At 35.4% G+C, this 16,438-nt stretch overlaps 2 protein-coding genes across 3 annotated transcripts in view; one reads left to right on the plus strand and one right to left on the minus strand.

Annotated features, from left to right (window-relative positions):
* The window catches only part of phf10 (PHD finger protein 10), a 29,311-nt gene extending 16,472 nt beyond the window's left edge, over positions 1-12,839 (minus strand). The window contains exons 1-9 of one of the 2 annotated variants that reach the window (XM_081350834.1): positions 12,691-12,813; positions 12,193-12,299; positions 11,752-11,865; positions 10,902-11,032; positions 10,661-10,744; positions 10,200-10,342; positions 5,523-5,672; positions 4,624-4,733; positions 4,302-4,452 (exon numbers count right to left, since the gene is read on the minus strand). In XM_081350834.1, the coding sequence (XP_081206960.1) occupies positions 4,302-4,452; positions 4,624-4,733; positions 5,523-5,672; positions 10,200-10,342; positions 10,661-10,744; positions 10,902-11,032; positions 11,752-11,865; positions 12,193-12,299; positions 12,691-12,759 (1,059 nt within the window). In that variant the 5' untranslated portion in view covers positions 12,760-12,813. Of the gene's footprint in view, positions 1-4,301; positions 4,453-4,623; positions 4,734-5,522; positions 5,673-10,199; positions 10,343-10,660; positions 10,745-10,901; positions 11,033-11,751; positions 11,866-12,192; positions 12,300-12,690 lie in introns of both variants that reach the window. The other variant, XM_081350835.1, reaches the window with a different exon arrangement.
* Positions 12,840-13,698: 859 nt separating this feature from the next.
* The window catches only part of actr2b (actin related protein 2b), a 15,411-nt gene continuing 12,671 nt past the window's right edge, over positions 13,699-16,438 (plus strand). Inside the window, 1 exon segment of the mRNA XM_081351961.1 lies at positions 13,699-13,825. Coding sequence (XP_081208087.1) covers positions 13,778-13,825 — 48 coding nt within the window. The 5' untranslated portion in view covers positions 13,699-13,777.

Here is a 16,438-nt window from a genome sequence, read left to right on the forward strand (position 1 = left end):
TTTTTAAGGATTTTTTAAACTCAAATTACAGATATATGGTCTCCAAAATACAACTTGCAATGCATTTAAAATATATATTAAAGGTGCTCTAAGCGACACACGACCAAAGAGACGAACAAATAACAAAGAAGAGGAAAAAGGAGAACGTGTGAAGTCCCGAATTTACATCGGAAAAGCCTGTTTCAGGAAGCACGGAAGGGAGGGGGAGGGGACAGGATGAGGAGGGAGGGACGAATTTGCCTCCGTTTTGTTTGACAATACTTCGAACGTCAACAAGAAGTGACGTCACGCAACATTATTGCTCAATAAATAATATTTTATATAATGTTGGCATACTTCAGAATATCCAGAAACGGTCTGATGGGGCTTTAATCAGATGGGCTGTTAATTTTGCGCGAAAAGGTTGTATTCATTTTTTTTTAATTGTATTTAAATAAGTCAAGCACTTTTCAATTACCTCTTCGTAAATATGGCTGTTTTCAAAGGTTTTCCAGGACTTAAATTTCAAAAAGTAAAATTCAAGTACTTTAAGCACCTTGTACGAACCCTGCAAAGATACTCCCCTATAATGGGCCTATCAGGGTGAATGGGACTGAGGGAAACAAAAGAATGTGAGTTTTTTCGTGGTTTATTTTCAACATACATAATCAAAATACATAATGAAGGTCAAAGGCACAATATTGAGCATGTTGACCTAAACAGACAATTGAACAGTTATTCACCTTTGCCATTCCAGAAAAGAGTTCCTGTTCAACTGTAGAAACAAGTGAACCATACCTGGCATTTCCAATGTGTCTGCTGCTTCTTTTGCCATGCACTGAAAAACGAACACTTCCCCAACATCAGTAGTCGGTGATGGAGCTTATTTGTGACCCTGGATCACAAAACCAGTCACAAGTCGCACGGGTATATTTGTGGCAATAGCCAAAAATACATTGTATGGGTCAAAATTAGAGATTTTTCTTTTATGCCAAAAATCAGTAGGATATTAAGTAAAGATCATGTTCCATGACGAAATTTAGTAAATTTCCTACTGTACATATAAAAAATATATATTTTTGTGAGTGAATGCAGCACAATCGCGAACATAAATGGACAAATTTAAAGGAGATTTTCTCAATGTTTCGATTTTTATGCACCCTCAGATTTTCAAATAGTTGTATATCTGCCAAATATTGTCATATCCTAACAAACTTCAATTTCAAAAAATGGCCCCATGTGACTGGTTTTGTGGTCCAGGGTCACATTTTACCTTGATCATATCAGTCCAATGTAGTTAACAGCTTGCTGATGGTACAGCACTCTGAGAGACAAACAGTTTGAAGACACTCGTGAAAGTTTGAGTCAGAAGGACTCAACAGTGGTGCAGGTATCTGATCACTGTATAAAAAAAATAAAAATAAAAAAAAGAGAGAAAAAAAAAAGCCAACAACTGTAAGTATGATGTCAGGAGCAATGATATTATTACACTAGAAATCACTAATAGCTTACTAATATTGCCCACAGATAAAACAGTTTTTTGTGTGAAAAAGAGTCCTTTTTGTAGTCATGACACGCATAAGCTGTTTGTATTATCATACAGTATAAAAACAAAAAATAAATTATTATTGTTTAGCAACATAAACATTGTTTATATGTTTGAGCAGATATTCCCGAACAGTTTTTCACAGTAAACACTGTTCTAAATATTCTTAGACTGTTACATTCATCATTTAACAGTATAGACACTATTACTTTTATATTGCATTATGCTTTTATATTATAGAACATAAAAACACTCTTCATACGACATTTACATGCACTGCCTACATAATTCATATTTCAACATGTCTCACTCGATTATTTCAAACATTTTAGTCTGGTAATATAGTTTGAAAAAACCCGACAAGTAAACATTTATGTAAAAAGACGTTAACTAATGCAAAATGATTAATGACTTACTCAACAGTAATATCCTCCGCTGGATCTTCTTCTGATGTAAATTCCACATATTCCACATATCGTGTCTTCTTCCAAAAATGATGAAACGTAGAGTAACCTGACGCAGCTTGATGGTTTGTTTATCCAGGTGATATGGGCGTTTACAGGTTTGTTTCATTTAGGTGGATGATTACCGTATGATTAGCCTGCGCTGCTCGTGGGTGTGACCACATTAGAAATAACGAGCTCAGACAGGAAAGATTATACCTCTCATTGATTTCATAAGGATTACATAATCAGCGAAGATTTGATTTCAATTGGTTAATTTTTAAAGTAGACATTTCAAGCTCTCTATTCACATTTCTCAAGTCTGTGTGGAAAGTAATCACAGATTTTCAGAAAGAAGTTCATGGAGATTGAAACAGCAGAAAGCGCACCCTGTTTGCTGAGTGTTTTTTTTGTAATTATGAGAGCAGTGCAATAAAAATAGACCTCGAAGAATAGTTTCAAATGATGTCTTACAGATATCTGTATGACCAGGTAAAAATGCAGAAAAATGCTTTGGCGCGTTCGTGGACCCCAGAGGGTTAACTATAACTAAACTAGTTTCAGCCTCAGACGTCACGGCCACAGACTGTTGGCTGAACGTCTGATGCATAAGGCACATAAAATTGGAAACACTTCAGGAGTTTCGAATTCGTCATCTGATTGGTTGAATTCTACAGGACTTCAGGGAGACGTGTGTCGCATTCATTAACGTTCCGCCTGGAAACAAAGATGCCGTGGTGCCAAACCCCCTCATGGAAAAAAGAAAGCTGTCGTGTTTACAACTGTGATAAAAAGCGCTTATCAGAATCAACTAAACATTGGGATTTTCAAAAGTATGTAAAGTTAGCCTTATAGACTCTTTAAAATAAGTCCAATAGTTTTTTATTACACTGTTATTGTAGGGCAGTGGTTCTCAAACTTTTTTGGTCGCGCCCCCCTTTAAACCTTTAAAGAAATCTGCCCCCCCCCCTCCCCCAAAAAATAAATTATATATATATATATATATATATATATATATATATATATATATATATATATATATATATATATATATATATATAAGGGCTGTCAATCTTCCTCTATAATAGGCTACTATTCGAATTCCATTCCTTATTGTAAATAATATTCGAATATTAAATGCTCAAATTCATCCTATTATTAATATTTACGACATTACACAGTCTTATGGATCGCAAATGCGTGATATTGATCGGTCTCATATCTTGAGATAAACCGTCAGTTTGTCTGTTATTGCCTTTTGGCGATAATTCTTGCCTGTTTTAGCGACGGTTCAAAAAAAAAACGTATATTTTTCTCTCCGTTTTGGCCTTCCGTCCACAATGAGATGGCGTTTTTATTAATGAAAACGCACTCCAAAGTGGATACATTTGAAAACGCCGTTTTCACGTTGTAGTGTGGAATGTGAATCAAATTGTTGATCTCCGTTTCCGTGGAGACATTCCTCTCCGCGATTTTTGACAGTTATGATGATACAGCGTGGATAACGTGTTATGATTCAAAAACTTTGTTTATCAGACGAAACAAAAGCATTCAATATAAGCGGAACGTTTTTTTTACAATGAAATATGTGCAATGATAAACTTACAAGTGATTTAGGAAATTATTGAAGGCCTGCTTTCTCTATTTCTCCTTGAAAAATAAAAAATTACAAAATAAAATAAAAACGTGCAATGCAAACAGGAATAGTTTTAATTTGTCATGTCATTGAATCAACAGTAAGAGAGAATAATAAACCAGAACTTTAACTTTTAATTCATAATTAAAAGTTAATATAGCAGCTTTGGAGAGTGCCTCACGAGCTCAGCGTCTGGTTGGTCTTCTCACCAGAGCGCGCACGTCCGCTGAAGAGTTTTTTTTCTTTGGCGAGCAACTTCTAGGTTGGGCTTGTTCCAACGGTCTGAAGAAGAACGATTCAGTGTAATTGCCGTTCGTTGCCGATTTATAAAAGAAGAGCGCTATCACTACCGCTTTCACGCACTTGAACGCCGAAGTAACGTAACGGCTGTATTTTTTTTATTTATTTTTTGCAGATCTCCCGCGCCCCCCCTGCAGTAACCTTGCGCCCCCCCTGGGGGGCGCGCCCCACACTTTGAGAACCACTGTTGTAGGGACATCGAAGTTACATTTTCATGCCCCTAAACATAACGCGGAACAAAACAAACTACGATTGGTTCGGCCTCAGGGCGGTCCTTGGCCAATAAAAGCTGCTATGGACTCCAGACCTTCTATCGTCAGTCTGAAGGTCTGGCTAAGCGAGACTATAACTAAACCAACAGTGCATTTATAGTCACGGTCACATGAAAACAACTTACAGAGGAACCTTTATGTTTTTTCCCGTCTTCTTTTCCATCTTCAGCATCATCAGAGTCGCCATCACTGTCCAGGGCAGGCAGCTCTGGGTCCAGCGGAGGCTCATACAGAGCTGTGTTCAAGGGCAGGTAGCGGAGCTCATTTGGAGAGTACCTGGATGAGGCAAGAAAAGCTCAGTCAGAAAGCTAAACAGTGGCTACATTTTCGGACAACATTTCAGCATTGTTCTCAAGTAGAATGGAGACTACAGTAACTAATCAACTGGAAAATCAGAAGCTCAGCAGGATTTGCAAAAAAGAAGCAACAATTTATTACACAATTCACCTTTTGTAGTACTCTTGGAACTGGCCAGGAATGAGTGCAACTGGGTATGGACCGGTCTTGGTTCTTTCTGGAGGGAGGACTTTGTATTTTCCTTGAGGTACCTGAATAATCTACAGGTAAAAGAGAAAGCACGAAACAAATAAGTTAATGTTTACATAGGTGTTCAGAGCCATTGCTAGGGTGTTGCAGGTCCTAGGGTTTTCTACACATACTTTTCATGCGTTTTCTACACAGAATTTTGTTAATATGCCTGTCTCGACAAGTATCTTTACTAACACAGTCGGTTACGTCTTAAGTGAACGTAAACAGATGAGAAAGAAAATGGATGCGTATCAGTATATTGGATCCATGCATTCGGTCTTAGCGTGACAGCAGCCTAATATTCATGTTGCTCTCTGTGTCAATGTTAATCAAACAAAAAAAGACAGAAAATCCCTATTACTGACTGTTCAGTTGTCTTTAATAACATTTGATCTATCAGTTAGGGCTAGAAGCTTTTGCTGTGGTATCAAAGTAAAGTGTTATTTAAACAAGAAATAGAAAGAAAAAGTTATACTTGTCTCCCCCAACACACACTTTTTTTTTTTTTTTTTGCCGATCTGAAAAATTATCGGATCTGCGACTCAAAAAGTGCAACATTATACGAACCATAGGTTTTCTGGGTGGTTACTAGGATAAAGTTATGTGGTTATCAGGGTATTCTGGCTGACTATAAGGGCCGTGTTTAAGTCAAATTTTGTATGCCCTTCCCTCTATAACTGAGGGGAAGTGCTTAGGGAAGTGTACGTCTAAAAGAGGAGTGATAGATGCTTTCATTTGTTATCTAAATGAAGCTGTTTTATGAATTTTATACACTATAGACCACAATCAGATTATCAAAGAACATATGCATATCTTACATGTGTTTGAAGGTCAAAATAAGCCCTTCTCTCTTCCATCCGCTCTCGGTTGAAATTACTGTTGAATTCAGCAGCTTTTTTAGCTGCTTTCTTTATGTACTCCGGCACTTTACTGGCTTCAACTTTTTGAGGATTCTGTTGCTGCATTTGCTAAAAAGAAAAAGTCAGACCATTAGCACTCACAGACTTCATTATTAAATTATATGCAAACAAGGATATAACAGTTTACATGTTTTTCAAAAAGTCACTTATGCTCACCAAAGATGCATTCTAATATGATGATTTGTTGCTCAAGAAACATTTCTAATTATTATCAATTCAATATCAGTTGTGCTGCGTAATATTTTTGTGGAAACTGTGATATTTCAGTATATCAGGATTTTTTTATGAATAAACTAAAGTAACTTTACTCATAAGAACACAGATTACTCCTAGGTTTTAGGGCTGTCAGTTGATTAAAACAATGAATCATGTTCTCTGCATTAACGTGAATTAAATTGAACCTGCAGAAATCTTCCTATAAAATGTATTATTGTTTTCAAATGTGCATTGTGTGTATAATAAATACATATACAGTACCAGTCAAAAGTTTGGAAACATTACTATTTTTAAAGTTTTTGAAAGAAGTCTCTTATGCTCATCATTTAAAAAAACAAAAACAAAAACAGTAATATTATGAAATATTATTACAATTTAAAATAATGGTTCTCTTTTTTAATATATTTTAAAATGTAATTTATTTTTGTGATGCAAAGCTGAATTTTCATCAGCAAGTACTCCAGTCTTTGGTGTCTTATGATCCTTCAGAAATCATTCTAATATGATGATTTGATACTCAGTTATTATCAATGATGGAAACAGTTGTGCTGTTTAATATATATTTTTGGAATACTTTTTTCAGGATTCATTGATGAGTAAAACGTTAACAGCATTTATTCATAAAAACAGCATTTATTCAAAATAAAAACATTTCTAACAATATAAATCGTTACCATCACCTTTTATCAATTTAACGCATCCTTGTTGAATTAAAGTACTAATTTCTTTTAAAAAAAATAGTTATTGTTCCCAAACTTTTAAACGGTAGTGTATATTGTTACAAAATATTTCTATTCTAAATAAATACAGTTCTTTTTAACTTTTTATTCATCAAATAATCCTGAAAAAAGTATCTCAGGTTATAAAAAAAATATTAAGCAGCACAACTGTTTCCAACATTGATCATAAATCAGCATATTAGAATGATTTCTGAAGGATCATAAGACACCAAAGACTGGAGTACTTGCTGATGAAAATTCAGCTTTGCATCACAAAAATAAATTAAATTTTAAAGTACAGGGTGGGCCATTTATATGGATACACTGTAATAACATGGGAATGGTTGGTGATATTAAAGTCCTGTTTGTGGCACATTAGTATATGTCATGGTCACCACCCATCTTGAGGAGTTTGCCCCCTCACATATACTAATGTGCCACAAACAGGACTTTAATATCACCAACCATTCCCATGTTATGTCGGTGTATCCATATAAATGGCCCACCCTGTATATTAAAAAAAGAGAACCATTATTTTAAATTGTAATAATATTTCATAATATTACTGTTTTTTTTTTGTTTTTTTTTACTGCAGGCTTGATGAGCATAAGAGTATGGAAGCCCGTTTCCGCCACATTGAGTAAAAAAATAAAGATTCTTTAAGTCATAATAATGAGAAACTTTCTCATAATAATGACTTAACATCTCGTAATAATGAGAAACTTTCTCGTAATAATGACTTAACATCTCGTAATAATGAGAAACTTTCTCGTAATAATGACTTAACATCTCGTAATAATGAGAAACTTTCTCATAATAATGACTTAACATCTCGTAATAATGAGAAACTTTTTCATAATAATGAGAAACTTTCTCGTAATAATGACTTAACATCTCGTAATAATGAGAAACTTTCTCGTAATAATGAGAAACTTTCTCGTAATAATGACTTAACATCTCGTAATAATGAGAAACTTTCTTATAATAATGACTTAACATCTCGTAATAATGAGAAACTTTCTCATAATAATGACTTAACATCTCGTAATAATGAGAAACTTTCTCGTAATAATGAGAAACTTTCTCATAATAATGACTTAACATCTCGTAATAATGAGAAACTTTCTCATAATTATGACTTAACATCTCATAATAATGAGAAACTTTCTCGTAATAATGACTTAACATCTCGTAATAATGAGAAACTTTCTCGTAATAATGAGAAACTTTCTCGTAATAATGACTTAACATCTCGTAATAATGAGAAACTTTCTCATAATTATGACTTAACATCTCGTAATAATGAGAAACTTTCTCATAATAATGAGAAACTTTCTCGTAATAATGACTTAACATCTCGTAATAATGAGAAACTTTCTCGTAATAATGACTTAACATCTCGTAATAATGAGAAACTTTCTCGTAATAATGAGAAACATTCTCATAATTATGACTTAACATCTCGTAATAATGAGAAACTTTCTCATAATAATGAGAAACTTTCTCGTAATAATGACTTAACATCTCATAATAATGAGAAACTTTCTCGTAATAATGACTTATTTTCTCGCACTTCTACGCATGCGCAAAGCAGCGGAGCAGAAGGGCGTGCCACACTAGCGACATCCGCTGGTCAAAGCCGTGTAAATGCATCACAGCAAACTTGGCACGCTCTGCAAAACAGTTGTTTTCATTAAAGTCAGTTTGATCTACTTAGTGCAATCTGTAGTATCATTAAATAACATCATCAGTAGGCCTATATCTTCCATACTTTTCCATGCGCACGATAAGGTGTGAAAGTGGAATGCAGAAGCAGGACGGTTACCATGGTAACGAAGGATGCCTGCTTGTGCACACCGATGAAAATTGTTACATGAATTTACAAAACTATCAGATTAAAGTTGGAATATTACATTTATTCGTCAAGTTTAAGTGTAACACATATGTGTGTTAATATAACACGTATTTTGCAGATGCTAGGATATTTGATGTGCAGGTTCATCTGGAAGATATCAATACAGAAATCACCTTTAAGATGTTTATGACTTTGGGGACATTTAAACATAAGTGGGCAGTGGAATGGGGGAAAACGCAAGGTCGAGACGTGTTTTTAAAAGCTGAACTTCTTTTCAATATAGAACGCCGTGTCATGCGCAAGACGCTGCAGAAGAGCGAGCGCAACGTCCGTCTAGTGCGCGTATGCCTAGAAAAGCAATGAAAAAGCGCGTTCTGTATGAACGGACCCTTACACAGATTTCCAGATGAAGTGTTCTTAAACAGATTTGGAAAGGTGTGCTGTCTTATCATTCCTCCGTCTATTTGAAATCCATGGATCACCCTTGTGTTGCTGCTTGTTCATACACAAAAATACAAATGATTACAAATGAATAAAAGACTATCTAGTATGGAAGCCTGTCTCATATACTGATCATTTATCTTTAATGTTATTCACTGCAGAGCGTGCCAAGTTTGCTGTGATGCATTTACACGGCTTTGACCAGCGGATGTCGCTAGTGTGGCACGCCCTTCTGCTCCGCTGCTTTGCGCATGCGTAGAAGTGCGAGAAAATAAGTCATTATTACGAGAAAGTTTCTCATTATTAAGAGATGTTAAGTCATTATTACGAAAAAGTTTCTCATTATTATGAGATGTTAAGTCATTATTACGAGAAAGTTTCTCATTATTATGAGATGTTAAGTCATTATTACGAGAAAGTTTCTCATTATTATGAGAAAGTTTCTCATTATTACGAGATGTTAAGTCATAATTATGAGAAAGTTTCTCATTATTACGAGATGTTAAGTCATTATTACGAGAAAGTTTCTCATTATTACGAGAAAGTTTCTCATTATTACGAGATGTTAAGTCATTATTATGAGAAAGTTTCTCATTATTACGAGATGTTAAGTCATTATTATGAGAAACTTTCTCATTATTACGAGATGTTAAGTCATTATTACGAGAAAGTTTCTCATTATTACGAGAAAGTTTCTCATTATTACGAGATGTTAAGTCATTATTACGAGAAAGTTTCTCATTATTATGAAAAAGTTAATTGAGTTTCCATTTATAAATGAATTTGACTGGTAAACAGGATTTGCTTGTGGTGTGCTTGTTGTGCTCTGATTCCAGTTATTTCAAATAGTTTGAATGAATGCGCTACTTGCCTTAAGAAATGTAATGATGGTAAATAGATTTTAAACCTTAACGCATTGACAGCATTACTACTATGAATATTACGAATTTTTGGCAAAAAAACAACAACTGAGAAACAGTGCTTAAAACATTTACAACAAATAATTAAAGGTTCATTCTGATATTATTCATCAGAATATCTCTTCTCCTGTCCCTGAAAATGTCCGGGTTTTTAAATATTCTTGCAGACTTCTCATTTTAAGTGGCGTTTAGTCGAGTAGGTGGCTCCAGCACACTGAAAATACACATAAGCGGAAGCCAGCGAGCCATTCTTTGAAAACTAAACTCAGTGCAAGTAGTTCACTGCAATAGATTTTTTGTTGTAACAAAGTATATCTCTTCAATGTTAATTATGATCAATGTAATGCATCCTTGCTGAATAAAATTATTTTTATATAAGAGTACCATATAATTTATATAACGAATAAAAGAGTGTGTTACTCACTGCACTAAGAGTGCTCACAGAGTACTCCTTAGTTATCCTCTGCCGCTCTCGCTCCTGCAGTATGACTGAGTACTCAGCGTGTTTGGCTGGGTACTCCTTAATCATCAAATCAATAACTTCATCACTCCGCAAAGCAGTGAGACCTAAGAGAAGACGGGTGGAACGTCAATATAGGATCCTCACATTAAGTCTTAGACTACGCTGATACAGTGAATTATTAATACTATTATTAGTACATCACATTAAGCTACACATCAAGGCTGAAAATCTGTTGAGCAAATTATTAATTAAATCACTGTGCTGGAAAAGTAAACCATCTCAGTATGAGACAATCAATCAGTTAATTTCAGGGCAAGACGAAAGTCACCTGTTGTCAATTTTACAACATTTTTTTTCTGTTAAGCAAATTCAAGATAATAAAAAAAATGGAAGCGAGAAAGACTGAATTATTAAAATCTTACCCAGTGTGCACTGCGTTTCCGTAATGACATTTTGCTCTCTCAGATAAAGTTTTTCTTTGTGAGACAGGTCTCTTCTTTCCATATCTGGTATTAAGTTGAAAATTAAAACATGTGTTGACAGCAAAATACAAAACTTCATCTCTATCATCAGTAACTGAATCTGAAAATAAAACCACTATTTGACCGATAACATGAAAACCATTCAATTAAATTTTCCCTGCTGATGGCTTGTCGCTCATACCTGGATATTTCCGTTTGAATGACGTGACTCCCAAGTACTCGCTCACTTGTTCTTGTAACATATAATACTCCCCTGTGTCATCCGGAGGCCATTTGTATTCTGTCAGATTTTCAGCAGGGAAGTATGTTGGTCTGTAATGAAACAGCAAGGCTCAATACACAGACAGTAACACTGGGCCAGAATGATGAGGAAAAATTGAAACGCCACCAACAGGTGCAGTTTCATAGAAATAAATATAATATGATGGTGCAAGAAAAACTGCTAAATAGTTCCATTGTCATGGTGAAGGAATATATTTTAATAGTAAAATAATTATGGCTCGTAAGAAATATTTCTAGATAAATTCTCTTAACCCTCACATTATGTTCTGGTCATTTTGGCCCAGAGAGGATTTTCTTTTTCCCAGATATGCTAGTTAATGCTATCGCACTGGACTAAAACTTCCTCACAAAGGGTATTACAACTTGAACTTCCCAAAAATGTTTTAAAATTCGTCTACTTTTTGGGGGATCCCCCCCCCCCTTGATTCATTTGTTTCTCTATAATTTTAAATAAATGTGTTATTCCCTATTCAAATTTGACCTCTGACATGATCACTGCTTGACTGGATATCACTGCATCACCCCAATGCATCAAAAAAAACAAAAAAAAAAACAATAAAAAAATAATAATTCAGCCTACGCCACTGGCAAGGTTTAAAGGGTCATGAAACTCTAAACCAAATTTTCAAGAGTTATGTGTGTTGAACATCATAGAAATCAATTTTACCATCTGTTAGTTTTGATTGTAGGAGAAAACTAGTTAATTTGTAAAAAAAAAAAGAAAAAAGAAAACGCTATTTCCAACTTACGGGTTTAAATTCATCTTCATGTCAGCATCACAGGATGTGTCGTTTTCTTGCACTATAGTGGACTGATGACTCATCGGTGTCTCATAATTATTCATAAGACTGCATGTCCTCAACCTATGAAAAGGTGCCTTAATTATTCATGACAGTAAGTGTTGTTTTCCTATGACAGGCGCTTCAAACAGTGAGATGATCACATACAGCAAGTAGAGATGCATTAATGGATAAAAAACTTTCTGTGTCACATAAGCTCTCTTTAATAGATCCTGAATCTTTGACACAAATCCGATTCATCCGCACTGTGAGTGTGACCGGTCTTTACAGCCCTTCAACCAGTCAAACGGCTTATAAAAACACAGCAAAATAAAGGGGTTCATGATCCTTTACTAAAAACACCTGTGAGTGTGTGTGTGTGTGTGTGTGTGTGTCAGATGTGCTGCTCACCCCAGCTCTTGGTTGGTCGTGTCACAGCTCCGGGAACTGTCCCCTGAACCCATCCTGCGTCTCTTGAGGGCTTGACTACCATCACTGGAATTCTCCTCGATGTCATCCTGTTTCAAGAGACATAAATAAGATTCCTTCAAGGAAATGTCAACGTTTCCCACTGGGAGGAATTGAGAGATAATGTTAAGCAGCGCTACCTAGATCTAAAACCATATTATATTGCCGTAATAAACTATCAGTGTCTGCCCAAAACCATCTAAATAATACAAGTGGGGTCCTTTCATGCGTTTTAATTTCTTTTAGGCAAGAAGTTTCACCCTGAGCATCATCTATGTATTTAGCTCGCTCTCGGCTAGCAGGCTAATAGTAAATAAACAAAGGCGACTTTGGCTCACATTCAAGTTTTTACCGACGCAGTAATAGCATATATGTGTGCCTCATATTCTACAATGTTATAAGAGTCTGTGCTACAAGACGTAGCCGTAAACACCCACAGACCTTCACGGACTGCGTCCCAGGAGTCGCAGGATTGCTATCGCACGGTCTCGGCGACAGAACAGCCGCCATGTTGATGTTCTGCTAATGAAAGAGTGTCGCATTCCGACTGGAAACTAGGAACACGAGGAAGTGTTCCGACCTTAACACGCAAAAAGAACCGTGCAATATATTGTAAATATTTTATGTTGATTTTTTTTTCCTTTAATCTTATTTACATTTTATACACTTTTCATTGGAATAGTTTATACTTAATTTACAAGCAATATTCGTTATGCTTTTATTATTATTAATTGAATGGACATCGATTAACACAAAAGGCTAGACTACTTTGATTATCTCTCCACAACCTTTCAGCATTTGCCCGTAGCTTTATTTGAAGTATTAATAATTTCAAGTACAATACACTTTGAACTTACAGCGGGGGTAAAATCTAAATTAATTAATAAAATATTGAATGAAAATAATAATAATAATAATAATAATAATAATACAAACGTTTTAATTTATGTTAAGAGTTGAGTACCTTCCTTAACCATATAACATTTGTGTTAAACTGGTCTTATTGTTTATATGAAATACTGTTCTTTTAATAAATACTGTTTGCGTTCAATTTCCTTATGACCCCCTTGCCATTTGATTTGTGACAATTTGAGATACTAAATTATTATTATTATTATTACCATTAATGTGACGTCTGTTATGTTCTTAAATAATACAACGTGTGTGTGTGTTTTCTTTACTGTAACCCTAGAGTAGAAGACACGTTATAAATTATTGCAACCTAACGGCATAATTTATTAATGACAAGATATTACGGGGGGGAGGAGTGAAAACACATCGAAAATGTGTTTACTTCAGTTAAGGCTTTATGAATGCCACCTCAGCTGTCCAATCGTAGACCAGTCGGAAAGTCTTAGTAGCCAATCGGCACGCAGGAGGCGGGACATAAAAAAAAAAAAAAAACAGGCCGATCTGCTCGCGCGAGTGTCAGGAACAGGAAGTGGAAGCGGCTGCTGCTGAGTGCGTGAAGCACAGGCACTTTCTTCAGAAACTTCGGCTGCCTCTGACGGCTCCGGTGCTTTGAAAGATGGACAGCCAAGGAAAAAAAGTGGTGGTTTGTGATAACGGAACAGGGGTACGTTCGCAACTCTAACACCTGTCATTTATTTTCGGCTCGTTTAGCTTTTGGCTAAAGTTAAATGAGAGTGAGGAAGACAGACCCCTAACAGGAAGTCATGAAAGCTTAACGTTAGCGCATATATAAGGAATGTGTGACAGCTGCCCTTATATTCATCTCTGCCGAGAACTCGGTGTTATCCGACTGTGAAGCGATTCATGTTCTTTATTTCTCATATTTAAGATAAAACCAGCTCAATACAGTCCGCATTAGATGCTAGCAGCATAGTTGCTGTGAAATGTGGGGAGATTTGAGTAACGTTATATGATCCTGATATATCGCTGCATACATGATAATATAAACACAACGGCACACAAATGATGATTTGGTGTTTTCGTTTGTGGGTCGGTTGCATGATCAAAACCCCTTGGGCTCAATCCTGCAGCTAGCAGCGTTATCTCAGCCTGCTAGCTTGCTCCTGTCATTTATTGCTGTCATAATGCATCATTGAGATTAATTTTGCTTTACTGTGGCTACAGTTAAAACATGCTGTTCCCATCCACTATGAATGTTGCCTTTTATGGATCATCCACTTGCTTTGATAACGTTTTGCATAATGCAAGCACCGGGTGATGTTACTTCCTCTCGCGCCTTTCGGTGGATAGCTGTGTAAGACAAATCGAGTTTCACTAATGTTGGGGAAGATCTGTTTTGGTAGATCATAAAATCAAGACATCATACAAAATATAATTGATGCCTGATATATTTTACCCTGGGATTTTGGGGGCGTGGTCTTATATTTTGACGTCATAGTTGGCCAGTGAGTGTCGTGATCAGTATGCAAACAGTGAGATCTGGGAATAATGTGATCAAGGAATATTTTAGTAGTGTATTTTTAGTGAATGCTAAAAGTGGTTGCGCACGGACGGCCAATGAAACAAAGAGGCGAGCCGTGATGAGTCAGAAGGAAGTGATGTCACCTGTTAAAACCACAGCATGCACAGAGAAAGCAGTGTTGCTTGACCAATAAATGAGCTTGAAAGCCTTCACACCATTTTTGGAATCGTGTTACCATGAGAAACAAGTGACATTTTTAGTGAGTTTTATGCAAACTTATTTGTTGGTGATGATCCACAGAGCAGTTGTTGTTATAAAAATGTACAGATCATCACATGCTGTATGAACTATAAAGTGCAGAAGGAGTTAGTCCTAAAACCTGGACACTTGTTTTTTTAATGTTTTTTTTTTTGTTGTTGGTTGGAAATAAGGTCTGTGGTCATTTTTATGTCTTGTGGAAAAGCAGTTGCTAACCAGTGGCTAAATGGGACTACACACACACACACACACACACACACACACACACACACACACACACGCAACTGTAGTTAGACACATGTATGATTCTTTATATCTTCAACATGATGATTTTGCTAAACTAACACAATACAACTAGATGAAGGTGTCCGCTAATATGACAAAAAAAGTTACCAATGTATAAAATCCTATAATATGGAGTTAATACATATAATAACACAAACCAACACATTCTCACACTTGTGAAAGTTTATCCTAGTTTATTTGGGAAGCTGTGTAATGTTGTGGCATCATTAATTCTTACTGTAAGTGACGACACGTTGACCGACGTGTTTGGAGCTTTCGAATGCAGAATCTACGTATACATGTCTATGATAAAGCGTATATCAGGACATTAAACGTCATCACATCAAACTGTTTTGTTTTAGATTGAAAGAGTTTTCGGAGACAACCATCGTGACGTTGAAGTCATGTTCCTGTGGTGTAGTTCTTTATAGCTTTGGCTTTTAATTCTGGTGATTTGCATTTAGATCATAAAAGTTGTGTTCATTTGTGAAGATTATCATGATGAACAAAACATGAAGAATCATACAGGTTACAGAGCTTATTTTCTGCAAAAGTCCAAAACCCAATGGAAAATGCAGTCGAGGGAACCAGTGTGGCGCTAACTTCCTGATTTGGCCTACACAATTATGTCATCCTTGTGGCACTCTGTTGCAGTATTTTATAAAACATATGTGTGTTGTAGCATTCTAGAAGTCATTAAAACCAGGCCTTTTGTCATTGGAAATTCAGGAAAAATTCTATACAATTAAATATATTTTTTCTAATTATGCTCATCTGTGGAATTGCTAGAAATTGCTATTTTTTTTTAGTGAAATCTCTATAAAATGGATACTTTAATCCGGTAATCACAAAAACCTAGTTGGTCAAATATTGTTGTGACTGTGGTAATAATAATAATAATAATAATAATATTTGCCGTTGTTATGGTCCGCAGGTGCAGAGGTTATATGTTAAATGAAAAAAAATAAAAATGACATATATACATACATACATACACACACACACAAATATATATATATATATATATATGTATGTATGTATATATGTAATTTTTTTTTTTTTTCATTTAGCATATAACCTATAGCCTGCATATTTAATATTTTCATATTAACATATAGCCTAGTCTTTTTTTGTTGTTGTTGTTGTTGCTGCATTTAACATATAACCTCAGCACCAGCGGACTATAACAATGGCCAATCATCAAGATGTGTTAAAGGCATCAAATTCAGTTTTGTTTTGCTGTCTTGTTTT

This window comes from Scardinius erythrophthalmus (assembly GCF_964197995.2).
Source record: "Scardinius erythrophthalmus genome assembly, chromosome: 21".
NCBI classification, from domain to species: domain Eukaryota; kingdom Metazoa; phylum Chordata; class Actinopteri; order Cypriniformes; family Leuciscidae; genus Scardinius; species Scardinius erythrophthalmus.